We start from the raw sequence: 24,539 nt of genomic DNA, 5'->3' as shown, positions 1-24,539 counted from the left end.
ACAGCAATATTACACGAACTGAATATAACACAATACACTTAATAGGAACTGTCGTGAGTTAAAAATTGCCAAAACAGTACTGTAATATAAGTAAGCACACGACTCGAGTGAAGTCAAATATTTTGCCAAGTAAAAGCGTATATACGTTCTACGTCTGTGTTTGCGTTGAGAGATTGCGAAATGTGTATCAAGTAGGTTCGATGCTCGGTGCGGTATCTTTGTGCAATGTAAATAGGATTAAGTGTTTTAGTTTTAAGTGGTTTCTTTGATTGATTTTTTCTTTTTCTAAGTCTAACGATGTTGATAGAAAATACCAGTCTATTTGTTCATGGTCTTTTTAAGTCAAGTAATCTAAGGTTACTTTTAAGTATAGCTCTAGTATTTTATTAGAATAAAAATGTGTATGGGAAAAGGCTTTTTTGAATAAAATACGATTTAAAAGATCTTTCCACAATACGCGATGAATATACAATAATTTAAAGTTGGTAAAAATGGAAGAATACAGATTGATATAAAAAGTCAAATTATTCAATAATTTGCTCTATCTCAGCGCATCAAAATCATAAAATATTTTGCCGTACTAACTAGAATAAACTATCGTTCAAATCTATAAATATCTGCTTAAAATACAATAAACTAATTTGTTCTCCAAGTCACATAATTAAAACTAACACGAAACATTTAAATACGTAAATTAATCTTTACAAAAAAGCCACCATCCATCCTTCCCTCCCACTGAACAAAACTTAATAAACAATAAATCGTCCGAAACAAATTAATTAAAGATATTCATCACATTAACATCGGAAAAACGGTTCACATTTGTTACACAACGGGAACAAAAGTAAAAATAATTAATATTATAGGTACTACAACGAATATATTTCAATATAATTAAATACGAAATAATTAAATTCAATTATTCTGATAAGCAAATGATTTGAAGGGAAGATGCTATCTGAACATTACAAAATATTTATTAATCAAAGTCAAAACGATATAAGTACCCTAAATTTCAATATACATAAGCCTTTTTTCTCCTGGACTTTCGTGTAGAATATTTTAGATTAAATTTAAAGTAATGGCTGTTACGTTATCAGAATCATTTTAGTTTTATCCGATGGTATTCGGGTTATTGCCATCCGAATTCCGTGACTTATCTGACTTGAGATAATGATAAGTGGATTCAACTGTTTTATTGTTATGTCTTCTTCTTTTTGAGGTAATTAGAAAGGGACGTAATTTGTCACGTTATAAATTATTCTTTGTACCTACTTTGATACTTATTATTAAAGAAGATAATTTTAGTTCTAAGCGTAAAGTCTACTACATAAAATAAAGGATAGAAAAACATTCACAAACATTAAAATACACCCAAGAAGATGTTTTTAACTGCATGCAAATGGTCTGTCAAGATTTTCAAGCTATGATGTTATTGTCACTTGTTATCAAAGTACAACTAAGGTTGTATTACGTAACTTTGACAAGTCAGTAACGCATAATAATATCTTGGACTCAACTATTTTTTTCTTGAAAGCCAAATATATACTATTCGGCTATTACTGACGAATGTGACGACTTCCGTCACATTGCCAGTACATCGTGATGTTATGATGTTCGAAAGAGCCCAGATTGTGAGTTCGATTCTTACACGGAACAAATATTCGTGTACTCCACAGATAGTAGTTTTAATTTAAAACTTTGGCACTAGACTGACCACCTATTAGTAGTAGTAGTTTCCCGTCTGTAGTTTTGTGTCAATTGTTTGTGTGTTTGTAAAAGTCCTGACACAATACCAATGCTTACAGCAAGAGTTGTGTTTTAGTCTTTTTAAAACTAAAAAAAATCTGACGAAACTAAAAATACTTGTACCGTGTATGTGTAATTAAAAAGCCATGCAACACCATATCTGCAGTACAAACTCCACCGCCACGCGCTGTATTAAATCAACTTTTCACGTATCGCTACCCAAAACCCTTCCTGAAGCGAACCGTGTCAAATTCTACATTCATGCACATACATACAAAAACGGTATACACACGATAATTAAACTATTCAGTTCACGGTTCAGGGGCTTACACACGAGCTGATCCACCGATAGTGGATGTAAAGTGCAATATTTTAAGGTGGGTGCACACCCTCGTGCGGTCGAAGTGTTGCGCACGCGCATACCGTGCCGCCGGTCTGTTCTGGTGTTAAGGGTTGAGTCTGCTTGGTGAATTTTCGTTTGCTCCATTTTCCTATTTGGTCCAAAATATTTTTTCCGATACCCAGTACACTGTGTTAATTATACGGTCAACGGTGTGTTTTCTAGATATCTAGTACAGATAGGCCTGCTAAGTTGATGTTTTATACAATTATAGATTTAAAAAATAAATTATGTAGATACGACATCGCAGCTATCATTATATACCTGTTTTTTTTCATAAAGAGCTTTCAGAACTACATTACCATTTTTAGCAGTGTTTTTTTTAATCTAGTCACATACACTCTTAAGAAAAATAATACAGGTACTATTAATATTACTAATAATAATTTACTGATGAACAATATTTTAAAAAGTAAAAACACAAACCTATTTTACAACACAAATCATTAAACAAAAACCAAAATTTTATCTTCCAAACCGTAACGTTCCCCAACTGGTAACAAACCTCACACTCAGATAAGCCAGCACGCATGACCGGCTACTTCGTTATGTTAATACCTCTGTATCAGTGCTCACATCTCCCCCGGTTAATAAAATCCTATCACCATGATTCATTACTGCTAGTTACATACGATTAATGTTAGAGTATATTTGTCTTTTCGGATGGTATTTTGATTTGTGAATTGTGAATTGTGCTTAGATCGTTAGAAAATTATTTGTATGATGTTCATCTTGCTAAAATACTTTTTTATATCACCCAAAGTAGGTATTTGTAAAATCATGAACTGTAAGGGTAGAATGAACATAGTATATGTAACATGGTATGGTACATAGTTTTCCTTTACTGTAATTTTGTATAGTCATTTTTTTTATTGATTTTTATAAGTATTAATAAAAGTATGTATGAATCATTTCCTTATTTTAGGCTACTAGCGTAAGCTCGCGGCGGTCTATGTTTTTAGCTGTGTTTTATCAAAACCGGTTCAGTTATTTCGCGTAATAAGAGGAAAATAACAGCCTTTTCGCGATTTTTACTTAACAGTAACGTTATATTCCCTGAACAGTAAAATAAGAATCGAAAAAAAAAACATTATTCTAAACATTATTGACCATTATTTTAACAGCTTATATAGCTTCAAAGCATCACCCCCAACTCGGTACTCAGTCAGCAGATGCACTACATAGTTCAGGTAGATATCTAATTAGAAGTGTACACACTAAGTACAACGTGGACTTGAACATGTTTAACTAACAGTAAGTTATGGCTCAAAATTGCGATGCAATTCAATTGCAGTTGAGTTGCAGTACAATTGCGGAGCAGTTTCCAACTTGGATCGACGCAAACTCGGCTTCTTTGTGAGTTTGAGAGATTATTGGTGAGGTGAAATTATTTTGTTTAAGTTTTGAATTATCATTAAATTGCTTCGGATTATCTACGCTTGTTATTAATAGTGTTAAAGCGAATAAGTAGATATTTTTGTATTTTCTTTAGGTGAAATCAGCTGAGGCAGCTTGTATAAAATTTGTAAGCAATGAAAAATGATATTATGCAGTAGAAAGGCTTAATTGAGGTTGGTTATAATAAATGTCTCTGGGTTATGAGATTGGCTTATAAAATACGAATATTCAAGTCTAAGTTTTCTTAATTATATTGAATTAGAACGGCGATGTTGAATCCAGGGCTCCATAATAATATCGGCTGGACCCCTAGGTAAAAATAAGCCACAGGATAGCCTTATAATCAAACCCTATATTTTAAAGACAACGCATTGGTCAATAACCTCTAAAGTTTACTATTAACTCTCAAACACATCTTCGAATTTTAATATTTTTTTATCGGAGACATAAAGCCGGGTGTACAATTGGCTAGCCAGTGGCTGGAGGTGACAGCGCATACAGGTGCGGCCTGCGGTCTCACATAGATACGACCTGTCACGGACGTGTGCTCATGCCTTATAAATATATCTGTGTTGTTCGAAATGTATTTCAAGTGCTCTCGGTTTTGATAGGTTTAACCTAGACGGCTTACCCCCGGTTTCTGAGGTACATTTAGCGGTAGTTTATCTATTCAATAGCGTTTAAACTCTAATAAAAAACGCTATTAAATAGATAAACTGCCGCTAAATGTACTCACAAACCGGGGGTTAGCGATACACCGTTTAATTTAGAATAATTGGTAAAACTTGGTAATATATGTGATCATATAAGATGTATATATCGATAATAAAATCTTGCTATAGACCGGTAAGACTATTAGATCCTGGAAGACCGTGGATCTATCAGTAAGACATACTAGTGAGTCCACGGATTAGATAATCACCATTCATATCTGGGGGCACGGAAGTGCCCCCGCAAGTCGAGCAAAAAAAAAGCGGCACGGCCGTAACATCCTTTTCTCGAAGCAATTCGCGCTATTTTTGACACCCCTATAATTTCGTTGTGGATAAAACAAGACGCCTGGATTTTCAGCAACTAATCAGTCATTGTATAAATACGGTATATTTAAAATTTCAGTCAATTTGAACGAGTAGTTTAAGAATGACAACTTGTTAAAATTTTGAATTTTGTCACTCACTGATTCACTGACTCACTGACTCACCGATCATCAAAAGTCTAAGGTACTTCTAGCAGACTTAGAAGCTTAAAATTTAGAATACAAATAGGGTTTAGTGTCTTAATCATGGGAAAAATCTAATATTTTCTAATTTCAGTCCAGTTTTCTAAATACACCAACTGCAACAATAACTTTGTAATCCCATATAAATGTATAAGATTACAAGGTTACATTTGCAGTTAATGAATTATTATTACTGTAGAAAATAAAATAAATAGGTGTAAATAGGTACATACTATATGAGGCATAACGGGAGGGGGTATAGGGTGGGCAAGGGTGTTTAGCCCATGAAACTGAACAACATTCCCATAGGAAAATATGTTGAATTATGAAAAAATAACGTCTGTCCATACAAATTGGACTTATGTTCGCTCTACAAAAAGAAGTGAGATGCCATCAAAAACATTCTGTAAAAACCTCAAGTCTCGCCGTAAAAAGTTGTGAGATCGATATAATACCAAGTCGATTAATCTATTTAGTCTCTACTTAAAGGACCTTCTGTCTTAAGTTATTACGTATGTTATTATCATGCCAATTAAAAAAAATACCTTTAAAACAAAACGATCGACTTGGTCATCGCAAGAAAACACAAATTCGCCATTAACATTTCAGGTAACTTCTCGTCGTGCTGTGTAGTGTGATACATACTAATAATGAAATCATGCGATGGCCAGGTCGGTCTATTTGTTTTAAAGGTATTTTTTTTAATTGGCATGATAATAACATACGTAATAACTTAAGACAGAAGGTCCTTTAAGTAGAGACTAAATAGATTAATCGACTTGGTATTATATCGATCTCACAACTTTTTACGGCGAGACTTGAGGTTTTTACAGAATGTTTTTGATGGCATTATTATATTTAATATTCAATTATATTTATTATTATAGTACTTTTGTTACCCTGAAAACTAGCATTACACATTCTAATTGACATCAAACATCATATTTAGGTTTAAAGAATATTTATTCTCAAAAGAACAATTACAGTTCACTGACATGAGAAAAAAAAATAGAAAATGTTTACAATGCAATATTTAGTTTCCTTGACAGTCATATACTACATTAATAAGGTGTTTAAATAAAATATAACTTAAAAATTAAATTACAACTATAAAGGCGCTTAAAATATACATACAGTGATTAAATAATTCATAGGAAAATGAAACAAAGGTTTTATAACCACGATTTTGACTCAAGCAAGTGAAAAAATGGGTAAAAGTTCTGTTTAATATTTCACAATTATGTTATATTTCTCCAAACATGTGAACTGAGCACACAATCCAGTGTCCACGTTACAAGAGACGGGATCTCGTCCGGGTAAAGTCGTCGGCAAACATGCAGTCTGTTCGATCATGCTCCCACGATGCGCGTGTCCAATATACTTTACATGTTTAAGTTATTTATTACATAGCTTTTGATTTTAGTATGATTACTTTAATTCGTCTATGCATATAACTGACTAGTTCTATTTAAGCAGGTTATTAATTCGTTAGTCCAAAAAGGTTTTGAATGAAATTTTGGCATGTAACTAATTTTTAAAAAAATGTATATTGAGTATGTTTTTAAAAATGTACTTTAAGTCTGTTATAAAAATTGCCTTAAGTATAATAAGCCAACTAATTTTATAAAACATTCTGAGGATGCAATCGTATTACATGTCAAGCAACTCCTTGGTTCGTTCGATTCTTCGGTCAAATTAACCAGCTCTATTAAATTTGTATTGACAGTAATTATTATTAGTATCACACCTTTTTATATTACGCACTTAACAATACAACTTCAAGTCATAAGGCATAACTTCGCCTACTTTGAGGCAAATAGTATTTGTAGGTTCAGTAATCAGATTCCAATCTCGTCCAACATTGGACACACACTTCAACCAACAATCACCATGTTGTTTTAGTGAAATCGTCCCAAACGATGACAACACTAGTCGTATTTGACCAGTGTTTGTGCCAAAGGCTTTTGTAACTACGGCCAGTGACGTCATACTAGAATTGGTTTCCATGTTTGTTAACTCTGTTTTCAAGTAATTTGAAGCTCAATTTCATTTGATAGTGTTCTAAGCCGAATTAAATACAAACACACGTCTTGATAGACTGCTGTAACGATTTTGGAAAGCTAACAGTCTCGAGTAGTGAGACTAGTTTTCGTTTTATTTGTTATAGACTTCAGCTGTCTGTAGTTACGTGTTATAAAACAATTTAATGTTTGATAGAAAGACGTACAAATTACTGTCTTAATTACTGAATGTTTTAAGCGCCAGTATCTCAAAATAATAGTTTACATTCATTAAATTGTGAATCAAATAAATTCAAGAAGATGTTATGTGCTTGTATTATAACTATGTACAGAAAGTATTCTTATAATAAACAACATAATTGTTGACTTAGATTAAGCATCGTTCTACATCAGTAATAATAATTTATAAGTGTACGAATATTTAATTATCTCAAAAAACAATTAGAGCCACAATCACTGGTCTATTGACGTTTAGTCTTATTTTCTTAGACTAACCATGGTTAAGTTATTCATAATTGTTTTTATTTGTCAAATTCAGTTTTATTTAAATGTGCTAGAAGCGTTGAAATAGTTTCTGATTTCTTTAGACAAACTATCAATAACTACTTACTACTCAGTATCAAGTATTGTAGATAATCTCTATTCTTTTACGCTCTACTGTTCCAATTCCTTTTCAGTATAATATCATCCAAAATACCTCAAAAGGAAACTACAGTAACAGTGAGAATAGACAGTTCAGAACACTCGGTGGGAACAACGTGCATTATTCATTTTTATTGCGAGCGAAGTGTGATGTATAGACTAGTGTTGTATTTTATTGAAGGTTCTCTGTGGGAGAAGGGAATAGGCACTGGAAATTTTGGTTTATGGGAACTGTATTTTGAAAGTGTGTATGTAGTGTACTATTTGGGAATTTGATTTTGACCTTTTTTTTTGACACTTGAAACATTTTGGTGTCGAATATATTATATGAGTCTAATATAATGACATCCGCCTTTTTCACTAGACGGCACAGGTTCCAAACTCTGACATAGTAGGCACTACCGACTTAAACTTACGTTTGACACAAAGTTTTAAGCTTAGTTGACATTCAGGCTACACTTCTCTACGCGAGTATGCAAACAATGCAAATATTTTTAATACCATAAGTCTGTCAAACACTCAGTAATGGCACTGAGTTTTCAAAAAATATTTTTTTGATGTAAATGAATTGTCTTATTAATGAAATTAAACTATGTTTCAAACAGTTTAACAGATTTACAATAGTAGTTACGTAAGTATATAATGCAACAATGTTTGTATGCAACGTTCATCCCCACTTAAGTACCACTAGCGCCCCCACATCGTGTGTAATTACAAATTTTAGTTTATGGCATCACCTAAAAACCTTATTACGGGTAATCTGACAGGGTTGCCAGTTTCATAGAATATTTAATTAAGTTTGTTATTTTGAAGGTTGTGTGGCTGAAAACGCGACTAATTTGGATATCATGGCCGTCAAAAACCGATTTTTAACAACTTAAATATCCAGAAAAGGTTTTCTGCAAATATTACTTCACGGTCCGAACTTTTTTGTGGTCTATCTGTTGTTAAAACTACATAAAAAGTTGTTAGTAGCTTTTATATACTGTACATTTGTAATCAACATTGGAGCAGTGTAGAGCTGTTTTTTAAAAATAACATTGAAAAGTGTTACATAAAGTAATTGTTATTTTTTCAAAGTATAATTAAAATACATAATCTTTGAATTATTACACACATACAAACATACAAAATATCACGCATACGCCACTTGGTACGATCCTTACCAACTTCCCTTGCATTTTCCTTACATCTTGTGTTTGCATTATTTTATCAATATATTAAAGGAACAATAACAATAATACTGGGTTGTACTCGAGACGAAGATAATCTTATTTTTTTTATCTCTTGCATAAAACAAAAACAATTAATCCAAACTAAAAACTATTTAGCACAGCCCTAGCCCAGGCGCGAACATCTGGTAACGAGGGAAGTTTTAAAAGTAGAAGTTATGAATAAATTATATCAAGTCTAGCCAACTCATAAACGTCTGATGAGAACTATGTAACGCCACGGTGTTACATGCATTGTGCATTAGACGCTTTATATACGAATGTATGTATGTACATACTACGTAATGTATACAAATATGTATAAACGTAGAGGAGAGTTTCGCAAAATCCAGTTTGAAATTCTGTTTAAGATAGATTTTTGAAGAAATAGTTACACTAATACTTTGACCAACTCGTTATTTGAAGGAAGAGCATTAAGTTCATTTGCGAGCACGAGGTAAGCAGTAATTAAGCACATATCAAAACATGCCATCATAATCTTATTCAACTTACATTACTACATTTTGGAGTTATACAAAAAAGTCTGTAGGTAACCTTAAAACTGGATGCAATAAAGTACGGATTCTTTAAAAATATAACTGCGATATTAATATTCTTAATACTTCATCCACGAAAAAAATTACGTGGCCTATTATCTGTCGGCATTATCCGGATATAGAGTGAAACCTCAGCACAGTTGAAGCCGCCTTCACCTGACTTTTAAAACAATAATTTCTCATTTCTCCCCTGTATCTACATCTCCGAAATCCTTATTTATTGCAAATTAGGTACAGCCGCAGCGAAAAAGCTTACACATTTTTTTTACAACGCTTAAATTAAAATTTCCTACCAAGTTCGCTAAGCTTATCGCTTTAAGATTTTCTCTGCCGAAGCTAAAAGTTCCTTCTCACCCAATTTATCAAGTGAAGCACCTGCAACGGACTCGTAGTTCGAAAAGCCGAACGTTCCCGATCGTAGCCGAGCTCAGCCGATCGGACAAAGTTCGTTGGATGTATAAAGTAGAACTGTTTGGACGCTTCGAAATTTCTCTAAGAATCGTCTAACGTGTTCGATTGAGATTAAACTTTTGGATTATCTTTAGAATTAGAAAGGTTTAATGAAGGTTTGCTCGGGATGGCTGCGGATTTTATAGAATGATTTAATAAGATTTACTGGGGTTGATCTGAAAGTAAAACTCGAAGGTTTTGGAGAATTTCTCGTGCTATCGAATTTTGTGTTTGATGTTCGTTTAGTTCATTGCACCATCCTCGTATGTCGAGTAAATAAAAGTGAATCTTTTTAATTAAGTAACTTCGTGGGGACATGAACTCAAAATTATGGAAGTTTTATACTTTATTATTTTTCAACTACGGTGGGTGGAAAATGTTAATTCTAACTTAACCAAATTCATAACTTACACTATGCTAGTTACTTTCCTGCATTTCAATTTTAATATCCATAGAACCACTATCAAAACCTGGTGAGGCTTTTAACCCATTACAAACAAATCAGAACATATGATCCATACATCTCTATTCATATCACTATTCGTCACTTAATATTTCTCACAAGTCACTCTACATAATATTCTTGGACATACCAAGCCTTCAAAACCCGCAAAACATAAGATATGTCTCTCGAATCCGATACTGCAACTAACCAAATAAGAGGACCTCTGGACCTTCCAATAATTGTTCTAACAGTTGTTCGAAGTGAAAGGGCTTGTTATGCTGGTTGGTTATACAGTATGATACAATAACGATATATCAAAAAGACAGATGCCGAAAGTGAAGAATGGTGGCTTGTCAAATAGCTCCTCGAGGACTCAAACAAAATATGAAGTGGAAATTTATATTGCCTCTGTGTTATAAAGATTTTTTTAAGATATTAAGGTACTTTATCGTAGATACGTGTGTATTTTATTAAGTAATTCAGGTGGTATTCAAAGTCGTTCCACATTTACTGCGAAAAGTCTTTCTTTCATACGTAATGATTAACATCATTGTATTTCACTATCAATCTGTCATCAGTTTAGCCTTTCTTCGAACTATGTTCAAGTCGGCTTCCTGTCTCATCAAATAGGTACATTATCAGTATTTTACATTACCGAAAACTCACTACATTATTCTTCCCTGTTACCTTTACAGTATACAAATCTATTCCAGACTCCAAAATCCACGTAACACCTATTAACTCAATCCATTTCGATACCAACGAAGTAATATGGTTTCACAAAGGGTAGGTCAACTATCGATGCAGGTATTTCGCTCGTCAAGCATATCTATGATGCTTGGGAGACATCCCAGGACGCCATTGGGGTGTTCTGCGATCTCTCCAAAGCATTTGACTGTGTCCAACATAATACGCTCCTTAGGAAGCTCTCCACCACTATGGAATTAGGGATACAGCGCTCAATTTACTTGCGTCATATTTGAGTAATAGGATTCAACGAGTAGATATCAATGGTGTTAGGTCTTCAGGTTCAGCTGTTTCTCTCGGCGTGCCTCAGGGTTCGATACTCGGTCCGTTTCTTTTTCTCGTATATATAAACGATCTCCCCTTTCAGGTGCAGGATTTATGTGATATTATATTATTCGCAGATGACACTTCTCTCATTTTTAAAGTAGATCGTTCGAAGTCCTGTTTTGTCGATATCAATAGTATTCTAGAACAGGTCCACAACTGGTTCACTTGTAATAATCTGTTATTGAATTCTAACAAAACTAAGTGCATTAGGTTCACTATGCCCAACGCGAGGAATTTAGGTACTAACATAGTCGTAAATAGGCAAACTATCGATTTGGTAGATTCGGCAACTTTTTTAGGTATCAGTCTGGATAGCAAGCTCCAATGGGGCACTCAGATAGCGCATCTCTCGGGGAGACTCAGCTCCGCCGCGTACGCAATCAGAAAAGTAAGACAGTTTGCTGGTGTGGATGCGGCAAGACTGGTTTACTTTAGTTATTTTCACAGCGTCATGTCTTACGGTATATTACTGTGGGGTAGGGCTGCTGATATAGATGTTATTTTTGTCCTTCAAAAAAGAGCTATTCGTGCAATATATAGTTTAGGAGCGCGAGACTCCTTGAGAGAGCTTTTTGGGCAGATAGGGATATTGACGGTGTCATCACAGTATGTCCTTGCAAACTTGTTGTATATAAAACAAAATTTAGGGACTTTCACAACAAATAGCGATAGACACAATTATAACACTAGAAACAGACACAAATTAGTAGGTCCCCATCATCGTTTACACAAGGTGCACAATTCGTTTGTAGGTCTCGGCATTCGTTTCTTCAACAAGCTTCCCAAGCACATCATTGATTTACCCCTGCCTAAATTCAAAGTTGCTGTTAAGGAACATCTCGTTAGGAAAGCTTATTACAGAATTGATGAGTTTCTAAACGACAATAGCTCTTGGGATTAGTCGCTCGCTTGATTAGGATTCTTTGAAATTAGGGAACTTTGCTATAAATTGTATAAACTCAGTAGAAGTAGGTCTAAATATTGTAAAATATGGGCAATTAATGATGCAAATAGGTGATGTTACGTACAACTTGATTTTAATCATAAAACTGTCACTTTTTTCTTCTATAATGTTACAACCAATGTGCTCACTTGCTGCCCATATTCTTATTATCACATGCTAGTAGGTGCTCCCAACATACGGTATGATCAGAGACTAATTAATAACCTTGCTATATTCATTTTCCTTAATAATTGACGTTTAGTCTATATCGCTGATTGTTGGCAGCTCCTCGCATGATCAATTATTGTATCAACCACATTGTAAAACTTTTGGCGATTGAAAAGAGTGGCCGTGAGTTTCTCGCTAGCTCTTCTCATAAGGCTCTACCCCCTTTCCGAGCTAGTGGTAGATTCAGTAATTGTAACGACTATCATAAGTGTCAATATTTGACCTAAATGAATAAATGATTTGATTTTGATTTTGATTTTGATTTTAATGTATTAAAAATCGAAAAGCTGGGCAATTCTCTACAGGCGCTACTATCGAGAACTAGGCGTCCATAGCCAGTTGCGCTCACTGGTCGGTAAACGATCAGCTGGCTAAGCAACCCTTGGCGCAGTCATTCTATAGATAGGTCTCCGTGCTTCCAAAGGCGCTTAAATGGCCGATCCCAGCTGTCATCTACTAAGATAATAGTCGTTAAGCCACGTCAAAAGCCGCTTGGGCGGCTTGAACAACTTTGACACTAAGTTGACTACAAACCATACGACAAATAACAACTATCGAGTATCGAGAGATTAACATTTAAAATGTACTGCAAAAATAGTTCCTACAACGCCCGCTAAAGGCGCTGATCAGATTTTCATACAAAATTTCTCGATAGCTAGCCGGTTGTCGATAGTGGTAGAGAATCGCGTTACAGTTTGTAGGAAACAAGCTCTATTATAAATCATACCCGCGCTGCGAACGAGTAACGACATTTTTCAGACTATGTTTACAATACTATATTGTTCTTAAGACGTTGAAAAATTGCCGCTGTATTCAAGGAAGTGTATTCGTTTTGATGCTTTGTTAAATCGTACCTTCCTGGCTATTTTACTTGCGTTAATACTTGATTAAAGAAAGTAGGTACATTTTTTTACAGATTACTTGATATTGCTATATGTATTTTGAGTTGTCAGATTATTTGCGGGTTTTTAATAAAAATATGTTTAATAAAACGCGTTCACTCGACCACATTGTTAACATATTTTTAAGTTCCTTTTTTTTTTGAAGCCTGCTTCCGCACTAAGAATTGTTCTTGTGTAGCGGGGACTTTTACAAACATACAAACAACGGACACAAAGTACAACCAGACCTGAAACAATTGTTTGTGGATGGCACCAATCATTATCCAGTGTAGGAATCGAATCCACGACCTCTCGACGCAATGGTAGCGGCGTAGCGACCTAAAATCACCACCAATTTGATTGGATACTATAATTCACGTGTAGCACCTATTTTTAACACCGCAGTATTCTGCAGTAGCCATAATAAATAAATCTTGCACGCGTGCGACCGATAGCAGTCAGCGACTAAATTAATCTATTCTATACAATGCACCATATTCATTGACAATTTATTACCACCACACCAATAAACAAAAAATAACGGCTTCTGTGGACAAGGCTGCTGATGGGGAGATCGCAGGTTCGATTCTAGATTTTATTTATGATTTTATTGTTTTGCTACTTAATTTAAACATTAATCATTAATATTATGTTTACCTCGTTACAGTTATTAGCATTCAGCTATCAAAACTCTGTGGTTAATAACAAAATTCAAATATTCTAACCTATCGCGTCCAAGTACCAGTAGTCGATATCAGATGTATCTAAAGTTTCGTATTTTGTTCAAAAATTAATGCTAAATTAAACTCAAATTACACTGATTCAGTTTATTGCGGTAAAGTTACTCCCCGGCTGTTGTTCCTTCATCTGTTGCATCGCCACCGTCACCATCCGGGTTTGGTTGAGGGTCGCCTCCTCCCCCGTTATCGTCATTATCACCTCCCGAAGCACCCGTTTCACCCGAACCACCATCAGTACCGCCACTCTCATCCTGATCACCAGTCCCTCCTTCCGAGGTTTCTTCTTCATCAGCTTCTGTTTCTTTCGTTTCATGCCAATCAGAAGGATCTGCTCTAACTGAGAAGATGCAGGTTGAGACGCATTCGTACTCGTTCTTGAACATGTTGAGGGAAGGGCGACAGCCTCTCCATATGCCTACTTCGCATCGGGAACCTGGTTTCCAGTAGTACATAACAGGTTGTGGGACTCCGCCGCAGTCGTCCCATCTGAAGTTGACGTTGCAAACGTCGGGAGGTACCGCTGGTTGTGTAAAAAAACAGATTTAAAGTACCCAGAGGTCATAATTTACTTTTGTTGGCAGAGTTTGGAACCAAGTTAATCCAAATTGATTAAACTCGAATTTATTTTTGTAAATAAACAAATGCATTGAATTGCTCATTGCATTTTTATTTTATCAAAATAGTTCTAAAAAACTGTTTCGTAGAGAGGTGATACCCATTGAAATTAGGATTAGTCTCTATGTTAAATAATAAAGAGCAGTTTTGTGAATGGCAATAATTCTTTTAAATAAAAAAAGCTTGTCAGGTGACTATTCCAAAAATAATGAAATTCTCCTTAGAAATGTATATAAAATAAAGGTTTTATAAAGTTAATCCTCAAAGAATACTTCCAATGTAAACTTTATTAACTTGTAAAGCTTTCGAACAATGTCGGCTAAGCATTAAAGTTTCAATAGCTCTTTACTTTGTCCTTTTAGGACCTAATAGAACACTTCTAGTGTTCACTTGTACAACTACAAGTCTATTGTTGAACTTACTGTAGCATCTTTAAGTCTTTTAGAAATCTTAGGATTTAAAACTGACCAAGTGATAACCGAAAATGTGGATCCAATTTCGATATGACTTTTAAAGGGAGATAGCTATTATTATTAAAGCGATATAGACTACTTTTTTCTTTAAGAATTGCTCATTTGTCGCGGGGACTTTTACAAACATACCAACAACGGACAAAAAGTACAACCAGACCCGAAACAATTATTTGTGGGGGCACGAATAGTGGTCTCGTGTGGGAATCGAACCCACGACTCCGAGGCAATGGTAGCGGCGTAGCGACCTAAACCACTGCACCATGTAAGCAGTCAAATAGTAGCAAAACTACCTCAGTAAGCTAGTAATATTTCGAACAAAACGTAACAAGTTGAAAATTACGTCTTATTCAAATCTAATAATAGTCTAATACTTCTCAAATACCTAGTTTTTATTTACCTTCACTTGAATGTACAGCAAATAACGTGAAAACGGTTATAACAGCCTCCAGCCCGTCCATGGCGAGATCTCCTGCCTAAATACCATATAATTGCATTTCGTAATTACTTATTAAGATTGTGTTAATTGATTTCAGCGCGAGCGGAACGTGCAGTTTCCATTTTAATTTATTTGTATGTGACGTCATTTTATGAATTGTATTTCCGATTACTGTGTTTTATTACGTCATTTGTTATGTCATCGTATCATAAGTATATACATAATATCGCGCCTGTTATACTCGAAGGTGCGGGCAAAGGTGTATGAGATACACCCTCTTATACTGCAGCGATAGTCTTGTATGAGGCGAGCTGTTTATCAAACTCCGGGCTGCTATTGAGAAATATTTACTTACCTGATCCGAGAATAAAACCCAAGACCTAATGATCAGCAGTCAAATGCACTTCCGACTACGCTACAAAGGCAGACCAATTCACATTATAAAGTGTAGAATATGGTAGTATGTCTACTCCCCCGTCACCAGAATACACCTTTGCTCACTTAAAAGACAAAAGCATGTTACAACAACAGTAGATACGTAGGTATCAAACAAACTTATCACGATTATCGCCGATAGTTTTCAAATAGTGCAGAATTCCCTCATCATATTCAATCTGTTATAAATTTCGATGAATCGCTAATGCCATCATTACACCACTTCCATCAGAGAATTCTTTTACCAAGTAACAAGCACAAAGCCTAGGAAATCACCGCTTATTCCTAATTCTGTCTGAATTACCTCCACAAAGGATAAAACAATTCGAAAACTAGGAAACAGAGCCGCCGCCATCAAACCAATTGGAAAATAATTTCCGTTTCCATTGAACGCCGGAGTAATTTCGTTAGTTGACGAATCGGAATCCAACGAACGATGGAAGGCAAATAATCGAGACGGATTAAGATCCTATTAGCGGTGTTTTGCCTATTTTTGTCGACTACGCCTTTATTTTCTTCAAGAGACAAGTGCAACGACAATTTCTAATACAATGTCAAATACCTGCTACCCACTATGCATATTATCACGTAATAAAACATTGCTTGCCTCAAAGATCTTTAACGCATTTCGTAAGGGCAAGTAAGTCCCCCAACCTTTATATATGTATGTATGTAAGTATGCTGACCTCGAAATGCTAAATTTTCTATTTATATTTTCATTTTAAATCTGCATTTTCAATGTTATTGAAGTGTAGTAATCGCATATACAGCGTAAATCTACTGCGTTCGAATAATACGCACTTGGATATTTATGTCTGTGAATTGTGTTTTCGCAAACGATATATTTTATTCTTTGCTTTGAAATGGAGTTGAATAAAATGCACTCGATGTGACAGGTTTGTAGTTCAATGCATATTTTACAGTTTCAAAAGAAAACATAGAACAAAATATCTTCGCTGTACACCTTTCGCATTCAAATCAGTCCAAACCGAATCACACTTCAGACCACAAATATACAGTTTTGCGGCTAACATCTAGAGACAAAGTCCTCAAATTTGAGCGTTCACACACGGATCGTCGCATTCACGAGTCAGTAACGTAACCGTGTATCTAAACCCAGGTTTTCGAATAGATTTCTGTACTGGCAAACGCGGTGTGCCACGTTTAGTGGGATTAGAGACTAGAGAGGTATGTCGCCATTCGTTTAGACGTGCAATCCTACAAACCGTATATGTGCTTGCGAAATACGGTTTTATAGAATCGACGTTTTGTATTAAGCCGCATGGCCTAGTGGCTAGTGCAGCCATGGGCAGTTTTGAGTGAATGCTATGATGCCAGCACTAACTTTTTTTGTTTTTTTGTCATCAGGCTAGTGCTATTGATAACGGCTGCGTTACTGTTTGAGTGCTGCAGTTTGACGTAGATTTTACTAACAAATTACCATAACAAAATGTTATGGCGAGTTAGTATGTTGTGCATTTTATACTGTAGAAATAAAGAACTGAATATCTGACCGTAATATTAAAAAGAGGAAAAGGTTTTTACGTATCGGTTACTGAAAACATTTTCATTGATATATTTGAGTTATTTATCACTAGCTTTGACACATAGTCACCGTGCCGAAATACCAAACAAATTAAAATACATTTTCGCATTGATCCGTGTAACTTTAGATAATGTAGATGCAACGCAAAAGTTTAAAGGTTTTATTTTCATCAACTAATAATTTAATGTTTACATTAACACATGTCTCAGTAAAACAATTAAATACCATAACACAACCATCTGAGTCATCGCAACAGTCATTAACCAAGAATCGAAGCCAATACACTCGAGTTCCATTTCTAGTACGTACAGCATGTAGGTCTCAATCGTTCCTCGCCGCAGGGAGCTCTGGTGAAGGGTCTTCAAGTACCCCCACCATTATTGCTTAGGGGCTTCACCGCAGGACTGCTATGAGAGGATTTCAAATAGGAAATGTTTTAGAAATACTAGAAAGTTCTGTTGTATTTTTATGCTTCTTCCCAAAAAAAATTGCTTGAAATTTAAGATTTTCTATTTCATACTAGCTTTTACCCGCGACTTCGTTGTCCACCTTATTTTTTTCATGGAAATGCGTCATTTTCCCCGGGTAAAAGTAGCCTATGTCCTTTCTCGGGTATCAAAATATCTCCATACTAAATTGCATGCAAATTGGTTTAGTAGTTTAGGCGTGATTGAGTAACAGACAGACAGACAGACAGTGAGTTACTTTCGCATTTATAATATTAGTATGGAGTAGTAGTATAGAGTAATCATCTGCAATAGATGTATTCAGGTCATGGAGTAGTATGGATAACGCAGTTAATTTTATTGACAAATATGTATCAGGTATCAACATCACGGAAGATTAATTGAATTTGTTTACAAGTTCAAATGATAAACTCAAAATACCATGACAATTTTAAACACTTCACGAAAGTTTACAAAATAAAATATATTTTGAATTTGTGTGCACACATTCAATTTAAATGACCTCTTCAGAAAACATTAATACTAGCAATTTTTTTTTTTAATTAAAAAAGCATTTTGATATTAGGTCACCATCTATTCGGTAACTATCTCTTCTTCAATCAATAACAAAATAAAGATAAACCTTTTCAACAGCCCTAAATCACGCTAAAATTCCGGCTAACACAATAAAAACCGCAATCAATAGGGTTGTCCCCTTCTTCCTATCGATAATTGATTTTTAATCTCATTGAATTTTGATTAGAACTTTTCATTTGGTTAACACTTGGATGACACGGCATTTGCTCCGTTACGGAGGGATCTTGATACCCAATGACATTCAAATTGCGTCACCGAGGGGTATTGGAGTTTAACTATTTTTAGACATGTTTGGCAACCCTGGGCGGAAAAAAAGTTGAATAGAATATTCTGATAGTTGTTTTACAGAATACTAATTTAAGAATTACTTACCGCTTTTTGTGTTAGTTTGTAGTGAGTGTTTCGATACATCTTCCGAACCTTTAAAGCCGAACGTTCGGCAGAGAAGTGTTCACCCGGGAAAAGATGTGTCATAGAATAATGTCACAGAATGATAAGCTGAAAGCTGCGCAGGTATAGCTAGACTTAAACTACTACACAACTCGATGATTCTTAGTTTTCAGTAAAACAATATTTTTTATTAATGATTGTAGCTGAAAGTACCTATCTTGAAAAAGGGAACTAACAATAAAACCACTACTTTTTGCGTAGTTCAAAACTTTGACCAAACTACTATTCCACACAATACTTTACTACAATCCAATACACTCCAGCTAAATAATGAAACTTCAAACATCGCCATCAAAAATATTCACCATCACATCTACAGTGTTAAAATCCGTTGCGATTCGCCAACTCGAACAATGGAAACTTTCCCGACCGACTAATAAGCGTTGTCGGAATTAACTGTAGTTAGAATTATAAATTGCTGTATCAGGAATATGGTATTGTAGTTGCGAAGTTATGATTTGTGTGCTTCTGGGCTAAATTTGGATCACGTTTTGAAGTTGCGATGGGTAAACCTTAGCTTTATGATGTTAGACTGTTATTTCGATTAGGTGGATCTAGGCACGGTGGAGGGAGGAGCCAAGAAAAAATGTGTCATATACTTATATTTATTCTAATAACCTGTACTATCCCATTGTTGGGCAAAGGTCTCTTCCAAAATCTTCCACCGGTTTCTGTCATTAGCTGTCTCACGCCTGTACTACGTTATTTTTTTACATAGAGGTAATTTGTTAATTTATAAGGTAATGAGACAAATATGAACGTGAATTAACTGTTTCTGTGGTTCGTGTGTACGCAATTGTAGGTCACAAAGTGTAGTGCGACGAGATGGGCACCAATGGGCTACGTGGTTATAGGTTTGGTTAGGTTTATATTAGGCGTTATAAAATGTTTTTTTTGCAAATTATCAGCCTTTTTTATCAATATATATATTATGTGACATAGATTTAATAATTTTGAAATAAAATTAATTTATAGCAATTAACCACACGACAATTAAAATTATAACATTCATTCATTTAAAATTGTCATTCATATGACTCAAACCATATATTGCGACAGACTACTACTTTTTTGCGAAAGTCGGCCTTTAACCAGCAAAAAGTCGATCTAAAAAATGTGTAACTGTCTCAAGTGCTAAATGTCAGTGAAATTGGCACGACATTAACAGGTTGTAAAGGTCTCTTGCTGAGATACCGCGGTTTTAAAGAATCGAGTACTTAAAGTACCGATTCACTTTTGTTGCTATATAATTAATTGGTTATAAAATTGACTAATTGTTTGCATGTTTAAAGGTCATCACAGTATGGAAATACAAGAAAACATTCTCAATCCAATATCTAGATTTGAAAGATGATGGCTTGTTGTCGGTGTCATGGCTGTTATGCGCAAAAGTGATATTACAATTCATTTTTCTATTATAAGGTACTATTACGAAAATTTCAGATAATAAAATTCATATTTCAATTTGCCTAGTAAAATCTGGTCGCACACGCTAACTCACACACGATTGAAAAATGATTTCGTGGTTCGTGGTTAAGTACTTATAGTAAGACTAAACAACATTTTACCAAGGTTTCTCTCAAAATTAATTCCAATATTATACTCACTCCTATGTGTTATTTCAAACAAAAAATACAAATACATTACTAAATTCATTAGTATTTTATAATTCCATGTGGTGTTATTTTAAATAAAAAATAATAAGTACAATCATTACCAAATCTCATTTACACTCGAACAGACTTATAATCGGTAACCTAATAGTACCCCGTTTCAAGTTACCAAACAAGGTATATTTATAATTAAACGTACTGTACAGATATTACGCAAGTGTAATGCTCACGGATCGAAATGATACGCTTCGACAGATTGATCGTATAATTCCGTAGAGATTATGTACTCATTCATTATTTCGTATCGTTAAATCTTAAGTTCATACTTTTTAGGGCACCGTTTTTAATAAAACTTTAGATATTTTTACTGCAAATATTTAATTGATGTCTATAATACAAGGAGTAGGTACTATATGCGGCAATTAAGATTTTATGACAGTCCTTTAAATGATGCAAAGTTCTTAAACCGCACATGGTCAGCCTGGTGTACTCCAGACCTAATCCCTCCGCCTTTCCAGGAAGTGACCCTTGCCCAGCAGTGGGACAGTAACCGTTTTTTTATTTATTTCCTTTCAAGATATACAAACGATAAATAAATCCTTTAAAAATTATGCAAATTATTCTGTGCACATGAAATAAAATAGCAAAAATTAGGACGTCTAATAATGTAGCGTAGTTTTTTAAATTTTTTGATTGCACCATTAACAGTGTGATTTTAATAATTGTCCAATAATATATTTATATAATAATAATATTTATATTTAATAATAATAATAATATTTAAAAGAACTTGAAATATATTTAGTACTCACTCATTAACACTATCCAAAAGAAGGTGTAGAGGTACACACTACTGTCTTAAATTCCTCCATCACCGTTACTCTCCTATTACTAAAACATTCTTTCACCATGAACAACCACCATTTAAAACATAATTTACTTCAAAATCTTAAACAGAACAAAATTAAAAATAAATAACAACAAAACTATCTACTTGAGTTGTTCGCACCACATTTTTCACTTCACTACACAAAACTTAATTGTTTAATGTCTTCGAGTCGCAGATAGCGTCGGCTGATCCAAACTAAATTAAACTTTAAATTGTTTTGTAATGAACACTCCTGCCGTTAACACTGTGTTTCCTGTTTATTTATTTACTTTTGCGATCGCTTTATTAGTAAGTTTTGTAATGTGTCATCTAAGTAAGTTGTTAGCAACAACAAACAAATGCCAATAGCGCTATTCTCTATAGTCGAAACAGTCGATTTTATCGAGAGTTTGACTATTAAAACGTACTGCCAAAATAGTTCCTATGGAGCCCGGTAGAGGCGCTTAACAGACTTTCAAGTAAAATTTCTCGATGGCTAGCCAGTTGTCTTTAGTCTACTGCTGTAGGGGATTGAGCTACAGAATACATGATAGTTATGGTTAAAAGAATATGATTACGTCATTATTATTAGTCCTGATTACCTTATTAATTCAATAACACAGACAATTCGTTTAAAACCGTTTTCCCTAGGATAAATATATCATATGGTATGGTACTTTCGTAGCAATTTGTCTCTCTAAACAATTGAAACCACTACAGCAATTATTCTCAACGACACTTATCCAAATCTTAATAAAAATTCTGCAATTTTTATCATTTAAACCCAAAAGTGAAACAATTTTATTACAAAAATAATTTTCAGTCAAAGAAGTATTTGATATACCAGAAATAAACTCCAAATATTTACGACGAGTAATAGTCTTAAGGCAAACAATAGTCTAAAAATACATTATCATCTATTCTTGTAACAAAGACATCTTTGTTATAACAGAAATATAATTCAAATAATCACAAAGGTTACTAACGGCTACAGCTTAGTAACAACACAGTACACATTACAACATGAAACAAATACCTCTTACCACTTTATTCTGCCTGTCTGTTAGCGATATATCCAAAAACTACTGAACAGATTTTCATGTAGTGTTAACTAACTAACAGGGTAATTTATTAGGAAGGTTTTAGTGTTGAAATTATTTACATTTTGTGCTAAGTGTTTGGGCAATTCAAGGTATCCGATATGTAGCAGTTTTTTTTCCTTTCTCCTACTTTCATAATATAATAATTATTTAAGATGGCGTAAAACATTACATTGATATAATCGGGCTCCGAGTTCAGGACGAAAAGGTTCTATCGGGTGCTCTCGTAATCTACAAACACATCATGGTATACTGCAAAATTCAAACAACCTAAACTCCCATTACACCTTATTCCTCAAAATATATCCTGGAAACTCAAGCAAACCATTAAACATCGTGATCCATCGCATTCATAGTACGAGAGAGCTCAAACCGAACGGACCGGTCGGATGAAAAATATCCCAGTTTCTTTCATCCGCGCAGATGGCGCTGCGCTCGCTCAAAGAAACATAAATGTATTTCTTGCTGCACGTTTCATTATTCATTTCTGTAGTGTAAAGTTTGGTGAGTATGAAGGATTTTGTTCATACTTTTGTCCGAAGAAAATTCTTGTCAAGTTGAAGGTATTTAAAATCACTTAAGTATTGGTGAATTTACCCATAAAAAAGGAATGTTCTATGTAAAACTTGAATCGCGGCGACTAACTAACGAGTAACATAAAAATGCATGTTTCTGATTGTCATGTGTTCATGTCATTGTTTAGGTCTTACTGGTATTAATGGTTATAAGCTTGGCAAGCAAAATTATTTGATACCACATATGTTAAAATACCTTTATTTAATAGAGCTTTAGTTGATTATACATACAGGTCCACATACTTTAATGTAAATTTGACTGCTAAGGATCTGCAGTTTGGTGTAATATCCGTGGTGTATAATCACTATAATCTTAAGCAATTTTTTTCAAAATTAAGTAATTAATTTTATGTATAACTTAATTGAAATTGAAAAATGCAATATCCATCTGTTCATCGTCCGGCTTCACGAGTACCCAATAAAACGCAACTCTACAAAATGTTAGCTCTTAAATGATTGCTTCCTAAACTTCCTTAACTAGAAACAATAGCGTTCTAAACCGATCGCAAGGATAAATCGTCGCTAACTATTTGTCAAGTACCCTCACTATGATGTTGCCAGTTCAATTTATTGTTCTACGATACGTCTGTGTTGCTAGCACTAAAATATCCGGTTAAAACGTCTTGTTGCGGAAGAATTATTTAAGACGCTAAATGGAGACTTGTTTGGTTGTGTGTTAATAAATCTTACCAATACATTTGTTGTAACAGCTAATGTCTTTTTGTAAAAAAGGACCTGAATATTCAGCCAACTATCCATTGTTTACGCTCAGATAATTCTAGGTTTGATTTCTAGACTTGATTATATATTGCCTGACCCCAAATAACTAAGGCTTGTTTAACACTTATTCGGCTCGGCACATTCGTTCTTCAGCCCTAAATAAAAGTAATTTGTAGCGTGATTCTCTACAATTGGAACTATCGAGTATTGAGAGTTTGGCATGTAAAATATACTGCCAAAATAGTTCCTACAACGCCCGTTAGGGGCGCTGATCAGATTTTCATACAAGTTTCGATGACTAGCCGGTTGTCGGTAGTCGATAGTAGTAGAGAATCGACCTACGGTAGACCATTCATAAGATGACCTAACTACCATTACTTAACTGCACTGTTCACTGACCCGAGAGCAAGAAGGTCAGTTCCGAATTAATCATGAGTACAAGACCCCATCGATCATTCGTTTAACTTGCAATTTATATACCATTTCATAAAAAGGGCAATATGTTAATTAATTTCAATACAAAACCAAGTGTAAGGGAAAATTAAAAACCAATCGCGATTGTATCTGTATGACACTTGACATGATGGGCTTGCAGATATTCTGCATTTTTTCATTTTATTTAAGTAATCATTTAATTAGCCAGTCTGCGACATCAGTCAGTATACTGTATAAACTGTGCAAGAATGCCAAACAATTGATGTAAAAAA

General features: G+C 34.5%; 2 protein-coding genes across 2 annotated transcripts in view; one reads left to right on the top strand and one right to left on the bottom strand.

Moving 5' to 3' along the window:
• The window catches only part of LOC142987691 (uncharacterized), a 397,705-nt gene that overhangs the window by 33,938 nt on the left and 339,228 nt on the right, over positions 1-24,539 (top strand). The window lies entirely within an intron of this gene.
• On the bottom strand, positions 14,031-15,597 carry LOC142987082 (uncharacterized). Its single transcript, XM_076135632.1, has 2 exons — positions 15,444-15,597; positions 14,031-14,478 (listed from the first exon to the last, which is right to left on the bottom strand). The coding sequence occupies exons 1-2, from the start codon at positions 15,502-15,504 to the stop codon at positions 14,060-14,062; spliced, it is 480 nt and encodes a 159-aa protein (XP_075991747.1). The 5' UTR covers positions 15,505-15,597; the 3' UTR covers positions 14,031-14,059.

The sequence above is a fragment of the Anticarsia gemmatalis genome, chromosome 3 (genome assembly GCF_050436995.1).
Source record: "Anticarsia gemmatalis isolate Benzon Research Colony breed Stoneville strain chromosome 3, ilAntGemm2 primary, whole genome shotgun sequence".
Taxonomy (NCBI): Eukaryota; Metazoa; Arthropoda; class Insecta; order Lepidoptera; family Erebidae; genus Anticarsia; species Anticarsia gemmatalis.
The sequence above is the reverse complement of the archived record's forward strand: the minus strand, read 5'-3'. Positions and strand labels throughout refer to the sequence as shown.